This window comes from Thunnus thynnus, chromosome 17, assembly GCF_963924715.1.
Source record: "Thunnus thynnus chromosome 17, fThuThy2.1, whole genome shotgun sequence".
In the NCBI taxonomy this organism is placed as follows: domain Eukaryota; kingdom Metazoa; phylum Chordata; class Actinopteri; order Scombriformes; family Scombridae; genus Thunnus; species Thunnus thynnus.
This window is the reverse complement of record NC_089533.1, coordinates 19,662,842-19,680,010: the sequence shown is the minus strand read 5'-3', so window position 1 is coordinate 19,680,010 and position 17,169 is coordinate 19,662,842. Positions and strand designations below refer to the sequence as shown.

At 40.6% G+C, this 17,169-nt stretch overlaps 1 protein-coding gene across 1 annotated transcript in view; it reads right to left on the bottom strand.

Moving 5' to 3' along the window:
• cacna1ha (calcium channel, voltage-dependent, T type, alpha 1H subunit a) overlaps window positions 1-17,169 on the bottom strand; it is a 62,524-nt gene that overhangs the window by 28,461 nt on the left and 16,894 nt on the right. The window contains exons 8-16 of the mRNA XM_067570151.1: window positions 13,797-14,338; window positions 11,038-11,204; window positions 10,561-10,755; window positions 5,442-5,593; window positions 4,431-4,616; window positions 4,132-4,249; window positions 2,263-2,418; window positions 1,213-1,300; window positions 768-1,051 (exon numbers count right to left, since the gene is read on the bottom strand). Coding sequence (XP_067426252.1) covers window positions 768-1,051; window positions 1,213-1,300; window positions 2,263-2,418; window positions 4,132-4,249; window positions 4,431-4,616; window positions 5,442-5,593; window positions 10,561-10,755; window positions 11,038-11,204; window positions 13,797-14,338 — 1,888 coding nt within the window. The remainder of the gene's footprint in view (window positions 1-767; window positions 1,052-1,212; window positions 1,301-2,262; window positions 2,419-4,131; window positions 4,250-4,430; window positions 4,617-5,441; window positions 5,594-10,560; window positions 10,756-11,037; window positions 11,205-13,796; window positions 14,339-17,169) is intronic.

The window sequence follows — 17,169 nt, the reverse complement described above, 5'->3', positions numbered from 1 at the left end:
GTGGTTTCCTTCAGCAGATTCCACTTTTTGCCATCTAACTATCTAACAATCCAGCCAACCCACCTCCTCCTAAAAAAGCAAAATAACTTTATCAAGTCATCTTCTGTTGATGTCGTCTGAACTGTGTCACTTCCCTGGGTCATAATTACTACAGCCGTTTGATGCCGTAAACGTAACTGTAGGTTGTTCTTTACGGCCTTAGTTTTAGACCTATACTATTGTTTTTCTTGTGTTCTCCGTTCGTTCTTCTTGAGAGGCTGTCCATCTAGGACCATTAGATCTTTACATGCTGTATGAAGTTCGTCTCATTTGTCAGGGCTTGCCATGGCAATTTCCAATGGTTTGTATGTGTGTCCTTCACATAGTTTATGTGTAGTCCTGATTCAACAATAAGAAAGGGATATTATTATCTATAACTTCTGACTCCTGAAACGAGTTAAAAGCTGGACTTGCTGGGGAGTGGCTATTGTTTGATGACTGTGGTCATCTAACTTTTTAAGTATAAAGCTGTCTTCAGTCAGGCCATGCAGAAGCATGATATCTTATATGTGTTGTGCCTTGTTCCTCTCCCCCTAAGGAACAGAGGTTCATTTTGGGATGTGACACATCAAACTGTATATATACACGATTATGTATATATGACTCTCTTCAAATACTATACACAGTATATAGCACCTATATTTATAAATGACTAAATTCCAAGTGATGAATGGACCAATAAACAGTTTTAGAGTCCATTTTTCCATGAAGAGTTTGATATGACTCACCAGAGAACGCTGGTCATAGGCTGAGGGATCCATAGAGGTGGAGCTTCCACGGCGAGACTCTGCATGACTAATTCCTGCTTCGGAAAACCCCAGTCCAACTTCACCATATCGAGGCGTCCCCTCTCTGTACATGAGCTCATCCCCAAGGATGGACTCAGGTCCCAGAGAGCTCTTAGGAGTGGGCATAGGTGTGGCTGCCGTGCGCATGATTATGGGAGGAGCCATCGAGCCACGAGGGTCGACATGACCGTTGGCTGTCATCATCAGAGAGTACATCTTTAGCTCTATGGAGGAGGAGGAGGAGGAGGATAATGTTATTATTATCATTATCATTTCCATCATCAACCTTTTTACGGTTATTTTGTCATTATTTTTAATTGGTCAGTCAGGAAAGATCAGGAAAAAAAACAGCACACTTGAATGTATTCTCTCTCATTTAACCTACCGGTGTCTCTGAGCTGTTCTACCTTCTCGTCCTCCTCAAAGTTGTCCGATTTCTTCTCATCATCTGACTCTGACCGATTAGCATCACCCTACAACACACACATTACTGGAAATGACTTTCTTTTTATTGTTGTTTTTCTTTCCCATTTCCCTGAGTTTACCATCATGTAGAAGATTACAAGGATGAATTTTCGGGATCATGGCAAAGAGTGCAAGAACAGTGAAGTGTGCTGCATTTTTGGGGGGTTTTTTTGGCTGGAGGCGCACTGTGCACCTGCAGCACACATGATAACAGGATTGGATGAGGATGAATTGATAATCGATATTATCAGCAGGTGAGGTAGGGACTGGTTATAATCTTTAGAAGCAGTGATCCCTTACATGACCTGACAGTTTGGTAATTGAGAGTCCAGACCTGCAGCCCCTAAATGGCTCTGTTGGGAATTAATTAATAGCAAGACAAGGCCCTTATACAGCACACGGCTACGGATGAGAGAGGCTGTTGAGAATCAGACATTATTCTTTACTCTGCTGTTCTGGCATAAGTGCTACAATCGTAATAAACCTATTTTTCTGTGCAATTGTCAATACTGTGCGCAGAATATATACTGATAGTTCAAGAAACACAGAAGGGATTCATAAAAAGTCTATGAGGTACCCTTTATAGATGAAAGTGATGATAATAGCACAGACAACTAGCGCAAAATATGCAGTGTTGACCTGATCGTAGCTGGTGAGCAGAGGACAGTGCAATATGTTGTGCATCTTGACAGCAGAATTGAAGTGTGCAACTGAATTTCCAGTTTTATTTCTTCTCCAAAATACCAAAAAACCAAAGTCAAAATGGGAGAAACTGAAGGAAATTTTTGTATGGTATGCCACACAAAAATAGAGCCCTATATCTCAAAATACACCTATTTCCAAAAATAAATAATATAATAAATTAAAGCAAAAACTCTCAGAGCTTTAAATTTGCATATTGAAAAATAATGGTGTGTTTCATTAAACCAAAAGACATTGAATCAAGCAAAAACCAACACGTCATTCTCACCTCAGCCTGGAAGCCCTCAACCAAGATGGCCACTAGCAAATTGAAGAGTACATAGTTGCCAAATGTCATGAGAGCAACAAAGTAGAGAGCCGCCCATGGAGAGGTGGAGGCCATGCCGTTATACAACACCACATTCCAGTCCTCCTGGGTAAGGATCTACAGATTGAATAAAACACAATGACAAAGACAGAGATTTAGGCATAAATACATGAACAGGTGGAAGAGAAGACAGGGACAGAGACAGAAACAGGCAAGGACAAAAGGAATGTGATGGTTAGTCAAAAAGGACCACCCTGGTAGCTGACTGTTTGCTGTGCTTGCCACATAACTGCAGTGTCCCTGGTTCGATTCCAACCAGGGACCTTTGTTGCATGTCGTTCCCATCTCTCTTCTCTTGGTTCCTGTCTGACACTTCTCTGCCAACTATGCAATAAAGGCAAAAAATGAACAAGAGTTTTGAGTCTTGAATGAAAAAAAGAGTAAGGGCCTATAGGCATAAGATATTGGTAAAAAGAGATGGGATAGGAGTATAATATGGATGCAGATGGGGGAATAGGTAGTAAAGCTAAGAGAGGTTGAAGGGAGGAAAGCACTGAAAGGGAGAGAAAGCGACACAGTTGGAAAGGCGAGGAAAGAAATGGAGTCATATTAGCCCTTACAGCTCTCGTGGGTTCTGTATGCTTTATAAAACCCAGCGCTGAGTTACTTTTATTGCCATCATGCCACAATACTTCAACTTCATACACATGAGATTACTATAAGATGACATGCAAAGTCTATGTAGGTGTGTTCATGTGTGTGTGTGTGTGCTGGCGTGCGCCGGCGTTTAAATCAATGTGAGTGATGAAAGCATTTAAAACTAGGACGGCGTTCATGATGCAGCATGAAAGCTCACTCCATCTCTGCCCACTCGTTAAACCCCGTGGCAGGAAGGCAGTTCACTGTGCTGCCTGTGTGAATGTGTGTATGTACATCCGCCTTAGTGCACAGATTTGTGTGTAACATACTGTAGCTTTTTTTCCCAGAAAACTATAGTGAGTATATTGCGAGCATAACTCCTTCACATGACAGTCATTTCTGGATAAAAATGCTTCTTCAGCATCTCTCTCCTACACACACCAAAGCGTCCTGTGTTCTACCTTTCTGCTGACGCATCCTGTACAGAAAAAGAGGACAATCTATCTGGAGCAATTGAACAATATCTGCACACAGGGAGACCAAGAAATAGAATTGTGAGCGAGAGAGACCGTGGGTGTGCATAAGCAGAATGTCTCCTTTGACAGCATTTGACTAATGAGCAGAACTTGGCAGTTAAGTTTGGCACACATATATACACATAAATACACATACACATAAGCACACTCCAGGCTGAGTTTGCCATTTAGATTTGGGATGGCTACGTAGCACACGTGGCTTTTTTTTCTGGGATAAAAATATACACATACAGTATTAACACTGCCCAGTGTATCTATTATAAGTATATTATGTGAGGTGTATGATGCTCTAGCTGCTATTTTATTCCACTGCCATACAGTACATCTGATCAAACGTCCATGGGTTCAGTCACAGAGCCAGTAAGTTGTTTGAGTTCTGGTTTTGGAGGGAAGCCAGTTATGTATCTGTCTTGCTGCAGAAAAGGTTTTCAGATGATTGCATGACTGGCAGCAAGAAAGGTCTATATACCACAAGTTACGAACCCACGTAAACATTTATTTAGAGCAAATCCTGTCAGATCTATAACTGCAATATTTTTTCTTTATTTTCTTTGACAAGTTGGTGTTCATAGAAGTGTTAAACGTGTTTCAAGAAACAGTCCAGCACATAAGCTCCCACAAATTATTGTTACTTTTTGCTCAAGAAAAAACTAACCTGGAATACAGTGACAATGGCCCAGAGTAGAGAGTCAAAGTTCTTGCGGTCAGGGATAGTGTCTCCATTCTCTGTCTGAAGACTGAATTTACAACCAAACAGATGCATACCCAGTATACTGCAAAAAAGTAAGAAAATGTAGTTATCATCATTTATTTCATTTTTTGTTTTTATCATCATTTTATGGGTAATTTTTGCATATGTAATTTCCTGTGACATTGCAAATGTCTGCAGATAGACAGGTTAGGAAGATGTATTTTTATTGTGTGTGTGTGAGTGTGTTTTGAATGTATACCTACCTGAAAGTGAAGATGAAAAGCATCAGCAGCATGCAGAATGTAGCAACGTTGTCCATGGTTTTCATCAGCACTACAAGTTGTCTCCTCAGGGCAGGTAAGAAGCGAACCAGCTTCAGAACCCGGAGTAGACGAAATGTACGCAGGACTGACAACCCACCATCTGCTTGACCAATTATCTCCCACACACTGAGAACCACAGAGTACAGAGTTACCACATCACAGAGCCTGACAGTGTCATTTATCTCTAGTATAATGGAAATAATGCAGTTTATCTGTTTACCTTTACTGTATATCTAACTATGCATAAACTTAACCTTTCTGACATTCAAAACTGCTTGAATTGCCGTTGTTCAGTATTAGAGTTAAAAACAATGCATATTATATTATTATAATAAGTATTTTATGTATTGATGCCACTGCCATCACACTGCTGGGGGAAAACAGATAAACACACTGAACTTTATTGTGTATACAGCCTAATTCAAACCAAATTTGATTACACTGACAGAATTTATGACATAAAAAACGTAAACATTACAATATGTTTTGAAGATATCCAGTTTGAGTGAATCTGGAATCATTGTGAAGGTAATTCCCCCTGTAACACAACATTTCAAAAAGGTCCCCTGATCTGATAGGAGCTCTATCAAAGTAAATGACAGCCACGCAGCAAACCTTCATTCCCAACAGGCTCAGGAATCTGCTGCGGCAGCAAGCCGAGCTGCAACCCTGTGATCTATCATGAGTCTGTCAGTCTTAACTATTGTAAAGATGGATGCTGCAGCAGTGAACCCGACACTGGAAACCTAATGACTGACAAGCTGGGAAAGAAATAAGAGCAGGGGGGGTGGCTCTAAATCCAAGCTTAGCTGTAGTTTAGTTGTGAAATATATGTTGATCGGAGCCATGGCTTTAGTGTCTATGTATTTTTGCATTTAAGTTTAATTGTGCTATATATTATTCTGAGCAGGTAAACTGTATGATGAGGATAAAGATCAGGCTGATGACTACCTGATGATAACGATGATGCTGTCAAAGATGTTGTATGGGTTCCTGATGTATCCAAACAAGCCGAAAGCCAGCAGCATGAAGCCCATCTCCAAGACAAACATACTGGTGAAAACGATGTTACTGATTTCCAACACATCAGTCAGTTCCTCTGGCTGGAAGGAGAGAAGAGAGAGAGAGAGAGAAAGCCAGAGAAAGGAGAGAAGGAAGGAGGGGGGCGAGAGAGAGATGGGGAGATAAAGAAAGAGATAGAGAAAAGTAGAGAGAGGACAGTGATGAATTTGACGAAAGCAAAAAGCAAGCATGGTAGAACAAAAAGAATGAAGGAGTTAGTTCATATCTCCACTCTATTACCTTAAAGCTGTAAAACCCTTTTGGTCTTTGTGCCCTGAACTGAGACATGATCAATCAAGTCAAGAGTCGCAGTCAGGCTCTATCCATCAAATGGGACCAACAGCACTGCTGATCTACTCCACTTACCTCACAGTAAAGTCAGTGATCCAGCAAATATTTATCTGAGGCCCTCTCATAAAGCATGTAGTCATGTTATTTATGGAAAATGCAGCAATTTTGTGCTCTGGTAAACGCATTATAGGGCTGCATACTCAACTTTTCTTTTTAAAAATGGTTTAGCAAGAGGAGAATCAGAGACCAAAATGCGGGGTAGGTATCTTCCTGCCTCAGATTTCCAAACACATCACACTCAACATCCATCCAATACAACATGAAGCATTAATTCGCTGAGGCTCCAAATGAATTATAACATCCCTTTCTTGAAAGAGAACTTGCTATTTCAGGCGTCTCACTGTGGTACACCTGGGTTCAAATGTTGTGCTTCTCAACTGCCCCATCAAATCAAGCCGTCTGTGTTTGCAAAAGTCCATTGACCCAGTGTTTGTCATAAGCTGCAAAGAAATGCACAATTAAATTTATGCAAAACCATTATTCTGATTAATTTATCAGTGTGTGGACATTTGTCAATTGTCCATCATGCAATATCTTATATTTCATATTTTATTACTCTCTTATACAGTATCATGATTCCTTGGTGACACATGATGAATTATAATGATTTCCTTTCAAAGCCATAAATTATTACACTATATAGTATGCAGCATATTTTATAAAGCCCTTTAGCCTGTGATCCACAGTTTTAATCTCCTGTCACATGAGGCAGACTCATTAAAACTAATTGTGATTCTTCTCATCTGGGGATCAATAAGCCTCAGGCCCAAAGCTTATTTTGTGGCATGGCCCATGGTGTATAAAAGCAGGTAGACTATATTCTGGACTAATAACAAGATTAATATATAAAATCTCAGGTATCTTGCTACAACCACAGATAGGGGTTAACCTTTGTCCTTTGTTATTCTACTCTGCAGCATCAGCATCCTGCAGGAATGTCCAGTGTTGCCTTTGTGTTTGCTGTTGTTGGAAATTATATAACGAGTCATGCATATAAAATATGTAATCTGAAGATGGAATTAAGGGAATGAATGAGGATTTCTCTTTTATAATCAGCACATTATATGAAAAGCCTAAATGAAAATAAAATCATCCACATTCATGGTGATGATTTCAGGAGGCATATGTTTCCCAAAATGAACGCTGTGTTCACTTGTGTTCAAAAATATCAAATTCAGGTACACAACTCGAGCCACTGATGCATCTGCTGGGTTTGATCATGGTCACAGATAGAGGGCACCAAACTACACAGCACTGACCGCCCTCCTCACCTCACCTCCTCCCACTCCAGACACACACACACACACACACACACACACACAGAAACGCAGAGCCTCCTGTGATGCACACTACAAACGTTTTATAGACCCCATTCAAGTATAGAAGGTATAGAATGTATAAAAGATACATTTTGAGTGGAGAGGTCACTTCAAAGGTCCTGAATCTCACTGCATGGCCAACTGGTTTAGCACACAGCTTTTTGTATCTCTTTTAGTTTTACAGATATTTGATCATTTGTTGTTACAATGACAAAATTTATGACCATGATTTACTGTATTGATGAGTTTTCCATTTCTACAATGTGATTACTAAAACAGACATCCTTATACACACACATTTACACAAACACACTGTTTGCCTTAGTGAGCAGACATTCCGTGTGTATCTAGGTCAATATCAAGCCAATCCACTGATCAATTACATCACTAGTTTCGTGGTAGTTGAAAAGATGACTTTACTAAATCTAGTATAACCTATAGTGCAGCACAGGGTTGTATAATCGAAAGCATGCAGCATCTCAACCTTTTTCTATGTTAACTATTTTCGGCTGATGAGCTATTAAGCTAATTGGGACAGTCGTGATGCTTGAAAACCAAAACAGAATTGCCTGTGCAAAAATAAAAAGGACACGGGAGTAATGTCAGGGGACTCAAGTGCGATTTGTGCTGTCCTGCATGGTGAGGAAAACAATGCCATATTTTTAAAAAAAAAGAGCTGGACAGGATGGAGCTGTTTGTTCAAACTGTCTTTCATTGACCAGCCAGCACATAAAAGCTTTAAAGCACTACAGCAAAGCTCTGAGGGAACTCTTAACAAGCTATTCTATCTTAAGCACCCAGTACCAGACACACATACATTGTAATATTTAACAGTGGACTATAGTGACATTTTTATTACCTTTGTGCTGAACTGTCTTCACACCAGAGAAATCAAAGAGCATATCGCGGACGTGCAGGGCAATAATTTCTTATACGATTCTACAAAGCATTTTTAATCCCTGCTAGAATTACAAATTTATGTTTATATACTACTTCATAGCCTGTTAAGACGGGAGAGTCCAGAGTGGCTGACATGATAGGTGAAGGTATAGAGCACTAAAAAATTTAATGAGATGATGATATGTTCTGCTCTGGTTTTTGATGTTAAAAAGTAACTCAGCAAACTGATTTATGGTTCCTTTTCTGGCTGATGGCACAACAAGGTTGAAGAAGGCATGAGTTTAAGAGCTGGTGTAGTTTAAGGGTTTCTGGTGCCAGCGAGAAAAATATGGGTGGGGAAAATGAAACACTTCTCCCTACAATAATTATATTTCACCGAGGTGCCCTTGAGTTGTAATCCCGTGATGCACTTTATTTTATAGTAGCGGTTTAAGATTTCCATGGTCATTAGTGAGTAAGTGGTTTCAAAACTAAGAGGAGGCTCTTAACCGTGTCGATATATTTTATGTAATCTACCACGGTCCCTGATGTGCATTCTGAACAATTGCTTTAGACGTTGCTTTCCACTACCATCATAACATTTGACAGAGCAGTGATCAATCAAAATTAAATACTGTCTCAGTTCCCTGAAGAAGACATTTTCCGTGTTTGGGTAGAGAAATACAACTTTACATATGACCTTGCCCTTAAGAATATGAGGAACAAAACCGCAACAGACATAGAGATACACACACACACACACACAGTTTCTTTGGCAAAGCAGGATAGAGGAATAACCTTGATAATTAAGCAAGGCACTAACATAAAAAAAACAATCACACACTTTAATAATGTGGTTAGCAGCATATTCAGCATCAAGTATATAGTGTATTTTAGATTAAGAAGGCACATCAACACACCAGGAAATAGCATTTACTTTGATATTCCATTTTGAACCTCACAAAACATCAAAATTGATCAACAATGCCTCAATATCTTTCCTCAGATATTTGTTTAACACTTATTTAAGTATGTGTGTGAAAGTTTGTCTGTTTTTGCTTTTTTTTTTAAAGGCAATTGATCACGTCCTTACAGTACCTATTGTGTCTTTTAATTGAACATCATACAAAGTTACCTTAGAATATACAAACTTGCAACAGCAAATGTGATCTTAAAGATTTACCATCCGCACTGTTATTTGTTAGTGATCAGATAAGATTTGAGTCAGTCATTGTTAAGCTATCTACATGTTTTTTCTCATGTTCACGTGCAAGTTTTCCAAGAGTTTTCCAGTGTGGAAACAACATAGTAAAAAGAAGCCTAGCTGAAGAATGTGTAATGGCGCTCTTCAGAACTCAGGACAATTTAGAATCTGATTGGGGCGGCCAGACAATGTGGTTTAAATCAATTTGAACAAATCAGTTCAGGTATGGGCTTCTGCTTCCATGCAGATGTGATAATAGCAATCCATTATCATTATCTGTTATCATCTCCCTCTGTCTCTCAATATTTCTCTCCATTTTTCTCTCTTCCTGTCTGTCTCTCTCTCTCCACACACATATATACACACACACACACACACACAGTCTACTCTATGCCTCCTACATGCATACACCTCTTCACACACACACACATACACTCATAGTCTCATAAAGTTTGGCTAGGTGTCACACAAGGGGGATGATGAGTACTAAAAGGGGGGAGGAACTCTTACATAACACTTCAGTCTGTGTACGTGTATGTGTTATTGGCCCAATAAGGCCATGGCTCTCTCAGTCACTCTAATGTTTATACCACAAAGACAGAATTACACACACACACACACACACACACACACATATCCTCTGGAGAGAGAATTAGAGGAGTGGGAGGCAGACAGAGAGAGGAAAGGAGGGGATGGACGGTGTGTGTGCGCATGCGAAAGAATCTTATCTTTGAGTATTCATCCGTTTCTGGGAGGAAATGTAAAGGTTGTGCACGTGGGTCTGCGTATGTACTATACTTACTTGGGTGTAAAACCGAATGCGCCTGTGCAACCACACAAATGTGTCACACATCACTGTCTGTCTCGTGGTGGAGCGCGGGAAGAGGGAGTGGTATTAATAGGCCGATACTTCCCAGATGTTGGCCACACAGGGTAAACTAGAAACATAATCCTGGGGGGTGTGTAACAGTGTCTGGATGTGTATTTATGTGTGAGAAAGAGGAAGAGGAATGGTTGCTGCTCCCACACTCCTTCCCGCCTCCTCCTCCACTTTGCACTAATTTACTCTTCTTCAGACAGATAAATCAAATTTTCACACACAAATACCTTGTCTGACAGCTAACAGCCCTCATGAAACTACTTGTCCAGAGTTATTCATAGCCCGCTAAGTTTTGAACCAATGATCTTAACTGTTCAAGTCACCCTATGTTGCACACATACCCAAAATCTACAGAAAGACTCTCCTCCCTCTTACCTGCTCGTGGTACTCTATCCCCATGCTGAGAGTATTGACAAGGATTGCGATCATGATCCCTCGGTTGAAGTATTTACTCTCCACAATCCTCTTCAGTTTTTCCCTGAAGCCTATCCAGGCCCGAACCACTCCGTTCTTATACTCCACGACCCCCCGCCGTCTGCTCCGACCTCGCCCACCTCTCAGATCTCCTGCCTGGAGGGAAGACAGGGGAGACATTAGAAGTGCGGCAACAAAGGTGAAAACACAGGATTGGACCGTTCTAACTGTAGTTTCGGTTTCAACTTTAAATAACCTATATAACTATAAATTCCCTATATGTGACTTTTTGTTTTCACCAAAGTCACTAAACTTTTCAACTGTTCATTTTTTTTGGTCATCATCACCACCATCATATCATTAATGTCAAATGACCCCTACCGCAACCTTTATCATCACTGTTTCCCATCACCGTGAGAGCACCCTATTCATTCTGACCTGGGGGAAGTCGTGCAGTCCGTCAGCCTCTCCTCTGCCGCCCTCCAGGTCTCCCAGTTCCAGCTCTAAAGTCTCCAGGCTGCGGGCACACAGAGGGCAACTGAGCAGTTCCAAGAGCAGAGGGCTGGGCACCATGCCTGCCAGCTGGAACAGCAGCCTCTGGCGACCTGAAGGGGAAATGGTTGGAGATGGTCAGACATTGCAAAAGGGTTGTTCCCTAGCTGTGGCTGACCTCATGTGCTGCTGTTGTCTCTTTGGCTTTACTCTGCAGAACAAACATGTTGAAATTTTAGTCATGAGTTTTTCACCTGTTGCACAGTTGTGTCATTGACAGAAGGTGAATGTAAGTCTTGCTTTGCGATAAAAATCAGTGCACAGCCAGATATAAGCCAATGATGCATAATTTCAGCTCTCTGGGAGACAACAGTTTCATATCTTTATGGTAATTGTACTAATTTCTATTTAAATATTTCTTTACTAATAATAGTGAATTAAAGATAAACAATATCTAAGAATAGTCACATAGTCATAGTGAGATCAGGGTGTATGTACTTACAGCTTAGCTTTATATCAAAGTCGTGCCAATAAATAGGGTAAGACACCGTGTTCGTGTGAGGAAATAAGAAAATAGGAAAAATACAACAACAGAGACAGACAGAGACAGTGCAAATGTTATAATGTTAAGGCTGGAAAAATATAATGTGCGTGAAATGTTATACACAGGGCTGAAGGGATGTCCTTTCAGTAGAGAACCAAAACAAGCTGGTTTTGTGCAGCGAGCTCGCCCACATCCACATCCAGGCCGACTCCTCTCACCCCGTGTTCTCTGACTACAGCCTCTTAAAATCACTCAGCCTCTTAAAATCAATGGAGGAACTGCAAAGCTGAAAACTAACAGAAGCAAAACATGACTCCTGGAAACATCAGCTCTTCAAAAGCAGCTTTAACAGCACATTATGTTGTTTACAACGCTATCTAATACCTCGAGCTATAAAAAGGCTTGTGAGAATTGTCGCCATATTTCATTGTCTTTTATAGTCTCTTGAATGTTGTCGCTACAAAAACATTTCCATGTCTGTTTATCTATGTGTTTTGACTCCCCATTCTTGACAGATTGCTTGCATACTCACAAATTCCAACTGCACATTACTTTTTTATTGCATTAGGTTAGATTAGATTACATTTACAGTTAAATTAGATTTGAGTGCAACAGACATGAAAATCTTCCCAAGAACATTGGTGGTCTTGCAGTATAAAGGCGCTATTCAACAAAAAAAAACCAAAAAAAAAAAACAGGATTCAAACTCTAATCCCATTATGTTACAAGATGTAACTGAGATTAAGTCATCTGACAAAGATAAAAGCAAATATTTGGATACTTGTGACTGTATCAAAAAATGAAATATCCAGAAATGCCTGAGTGGAGACTACATTTTTTTCGCAATTTAAAACACATTTACACATTTAGATTTTACTTCCAGTCAACCACAGACCATTAAATTACCATCAATTTAAGTCAATTTAAAATTACTGAATGTCTGATCTTCAACACACAGCAGAAGAAGAGGATTCAGATTCACTGAATGCATATCAGAGGTGTATTAACACATTAAACACATCAGTGGTTTTTTTGTTGTTTTTTTTTTCTTTTTCAGCTCTTTCCCTAATCACTGCCTTTACAGCTTGTTTCTTTATTTATCACGTGTCACACAGTAACTTTTCACTCCAGCAAGGAACTAATTCATGTGTGGTTAATTATGTTTCAGGGTGTCAGCAGCCAGCAGTGTGTGAGTGAGCACGTGTATTTGAGTGCGGTGTGTGTGTGTGTCAGTTGTTTGCAGTCTTAAACCAATAGGACAGAACAGACAAGTCTATCATACTGCCGCTGCTTTTTTGTTTTCCTTCGCAAACCGACACAGCTTTATATTGTCTCCTCTCTGTTTGTGCTCTGTCCTTTTCTCTCTCTCTGCCACATGCCGTCCACCTGGCTAACCCTCTTTTTTTCCTCTTCCTCCACTCTTCTCTCTCTATTGATCTAATTTAGTTTTCTCTCTTTGTCTCCCTCCCCTATCCTCCCCCTTTGGATCTGAATCTTTCATACTTTATTCCTCTCCTCTTGACCCCATCTGTTTCTTCTCTCATCTTCCACATTTTTAAAAAAAAAGAAAATACCACCCTTTGCATACTATGTTGATTTCCACAATCCTCCCCTTTATCCACCTCTCTGCATGGATAACGATAACACTTGAGACATGGATTTTCTGTCAGAACTCTCTAAGTGCTGCTTGACGCACGGGCAGCAGACGTTGCCAGAGGCTACCTCAGGTCAAACTTGGGAGGAGGACAGAGAGGTGCATGCAAAAATAAAGAGCGAGAAATGAAGACGAAAACAGGAGAAAAAAGTGAGTGTGATGACGAAAATGCAAAGGAGCCCAAGGGAAATCCACAGCATCGAGTACAGAATGTGAAAGGGAATTAAAGGAGAGTGGAACGCAAAAAGAAGAAATACAAGAAAAGCCAGGCAAAACATTTTTCTGATGTGTCTTTTGGTGGAAATTCCGAAAATTATTGTTCCACTAAGAGGATTAACAGGATTATTTTTTATGGCTTGTTTGGTTTGAGTGATATATAGCTCAGGCTCATCACATTTGGTCAAGGTGGTTGCCTACTTAAGCTAACTCAGGCTCCACTCAGTAGCATACATTGTGATATATATGTATAAAAATCTCAATTGTGTACATGTCTGTGTGTCCTCTTACTGTGCTGTCCCATGAGCTGGTAGAGCTTGTTCAGTGTCTCTGTGTGTTCGGATGTTGGGTGGTTTGGTGGATGCTGCTCCGGACTGTGCCCGCACTGTTGGGAGTGGGGGGGTGGCGTCTTACTGCTGTAGCTGCACACAAACGACGGCAGAATGGTCGGATAGTTCATCCCCCCATTCAGTCTCCCGAGCAATGCCCCCATGCCCTGGTTAACGACTGAAGGATTGCCGCCACTGCTATTTCCATTTGTACTCCCTCTCCTCACAGGGAGTGACTTCATTTCCAGCTCCACCACTCCTCCGACACTTCCTTCTCCGTCCGTGTGCTCAGTGGTCGCCACGCTCGTGGTGTGCTGCCCCCCGTTGCTGAGGCGACAGTGCTGGTGTTGATGGTGCTGCAAAAGGTTATGGATTGGTCTCAACCACAATGCGCTACCTGGGCCTGAGCCTCCACAGCCCCTGCTGGAGCCGTGACCATGTCCATTACCCCCACCGTTACTGCCTCCGCCGCTGCCATTAGGATTCACCTTTTTACGCCGTTTGCTGGTCAAAGGACAAGAGATATGATTAATAATAAATAACTGAGCATGGATAGAGGAGATATTATTTCCAGGTTTATATGAAGTTGTAACATTATTCATATCTGTGTGTGTGTGTGTGTGTGTGTTTATGTATGTTTGTGTCTGAATACATCTCTAGGGATGTGGTTCTCAACAATTTTGGAGGGCATGCACACTGAGATACTGAGAAATTACCAAAGACGGGTAAATTATTAATGCTCATAACAAAACACTTTTTTTTGCCCCATATGAATCATAAAGTGTGGTGAATAGACACAGGAGGACCAGCAAAGACTAGGAATAACTTGGCAAAGCCATTATTGATTTAACCTGGGGAAAAAGTATATGATTATAATTTCTATAAAAGGAACTTTTCCTGATATTTGACAGTAATCCTCATAATATCACAGGAAATCTTCAAGTATGTGTAAACTCAGTCTAGAACTCAGTTTAGCTCAGTGGTTCTCAAACTGGCATCTGCGACCCATAGCTCGGGGGTCCACAAAATAATTTTCTCATAAAATTGTGCTGTATCATTAAAAAGTGCATATCTACAGATGGGGACCATTTGCACCAAGCAATGCAATAAAACAAACATATTGTGTCTATTACTCCCATGTTAGCTTTGGGCCAATAGCAACTCTGATATGATTGTGACACATCATGTCAATCTGTCATGAATCACTCATTTCACTCAGGGCACAAAAAAACTGTTCAAGCTGCTGCTTAGCTCGACTTATTAGCCAGCTAGCTAGCTGGCAAGCATGGAGAAATATTTGAGTCAGTTCACATCATCAAATGACACTGAGCCCAAACTAGCTAAACTGAGAAAATATGACAAAAGTTATAGTGAGTTTGGTTTCATTGAGAACAGCAATGGAAGACCAAAATGTGTTATGTGTCTTCAGGTGCTAGCGAATGAAACCATGAAGCCAGCCAAGTTAACGCGACATCTGATTACAAAGCACCCTGTCAAAGAGCGAGGAATACACCCACCAGAAAACATGGATGGTGAACCTGGCCAAAACTTCACAGAAAGCACAGAAGGCTTCTTATTTGATGGATCAATGGATTGCTAAAGTAAGAAGCCACACATAATTGAAGAGAAACTCATACTTCCAGCAGCAGTTGAAATGTGTGAAGTTATGCTTGGGACAGAAGCAGCTAATATACTAAAAGTTGTACCTCTCTCAAATGACACCATGAGGAGGAGAATTGAAGAACTCTCAGCTGACATTCAGTCACAGCTACTGGATAGATTGTGTTCCTCTGAGCAATTTTCTATTCAGTTGGACTAATCAACACACATTGCCAGTGCAGCTCATTTGATCATTTTGGTTCACTATCCATGGGAAGGGAACATTTTAGAGGACTTCTGCAAGGAGGTGACTTGGAGGACAACAAGTGAGGAAATATTCACACTCCTGGATGCTTTTATGACTGAAGCGGGGCTGAGCTGGGAAAAATGAGTAGCCATTTGTACGGATAGTGCAGCAGTGACGGCATGCTAAAAGAGTGGGGTTATTGTGCGGGTAAAGACTGTCAACCCGAAGGCTATGGCTGCACACTGTCTGCTGCATCGGCAGGCACTCGCATCCAAAGGCATGGAACCAGACCTTCACTCTGTTTTGAACACAGTTGTGACTGCAGTTAATTTTGTTAAGTCAAGGGCACTACAGTCACGTTTGTTTGGACAACTTTGTAGGGAGATAGATGCTGAGCATGGCGCACTGCTATATCACTCTGAAGTGCGGTGGCTCTCTCGTGGCAAAGTTTTGCAACAGGTGTTGAGATGTCAGAGTTTATGAGAGAGGACAAAAACCAGACATTGTTTTTTAGCCAAATTGGCCTATCTTGCTGATGTATTTAACTTGCTCAACAGTCTCAACCTCCCTGTCTGAGGGGGGTTATGCATCTATCCTGGAAGTCAGCGACAAAATCACAGCCTCCATGAAGGAAACAGAGCTATGGAGGAGAATACAAGACGGAGTAACAACAGACTGATTGACTTTCTCCACACAAACAACCTGTCTGTGGCTATATCGAAAGAGGTAGCCACCTGTCACCACACTGCACTGAGCAAGCAAAGCTCATACTTCTCCAATGTGAACACCGATGCCTGGGACTGAGTGCAGGATTTCTTTGCCCCAGCTGCAACAACAAGTGGCCTTACAAGCAAAAGGGCTTGTTTGCATGTGGAACAATCTTAGAGTCAGCCTGCAATTCATCACTCCAAGAATGGAGACACTGTGGAGTGTGAGACAGGCTAACCCATATCATTAATTTAGTTGAGCTCATCAAGTGAGATATTATGAATTGTGTGACCTAAGAATGCGATGTAGCCTAATACAAATATTCCAATCAGAATTTTCTGAAGTAATAGATCTAATTACTATGATACAGTTATGATAACTTTTGTGATGATTTGTTCAGAGCTTTCTGCCAATGATTTGAATAAGGAGCAATAAGTTAATTATTTTAAAGTTGAAGCACTTACTGAAAGTCAGCTTTAGACTGGTCATATTAAATGTCTGGGTTTATTGGGACAAAACCAGTCTCGCTACTGTTCATTTTCTGAAAGCTTTTAAGATTAATTACTTAAAAAGTATAAATGCTGTCAAGTTGAGTCCAATAATAATAAAATTAACCTCTGTTTAAAAGTATGTAAGTGGTATTAACATGATTCAAACTGAAAGGTGTTTCTGTTTATCACTATGAAACAGGTCTAAAGTATATAGGTTGAAAAGTTTTAGAATACAAATAGTTTGAATGGCATCTAAGAGTATGAAATTGGTAGTAAACATATACTTAATT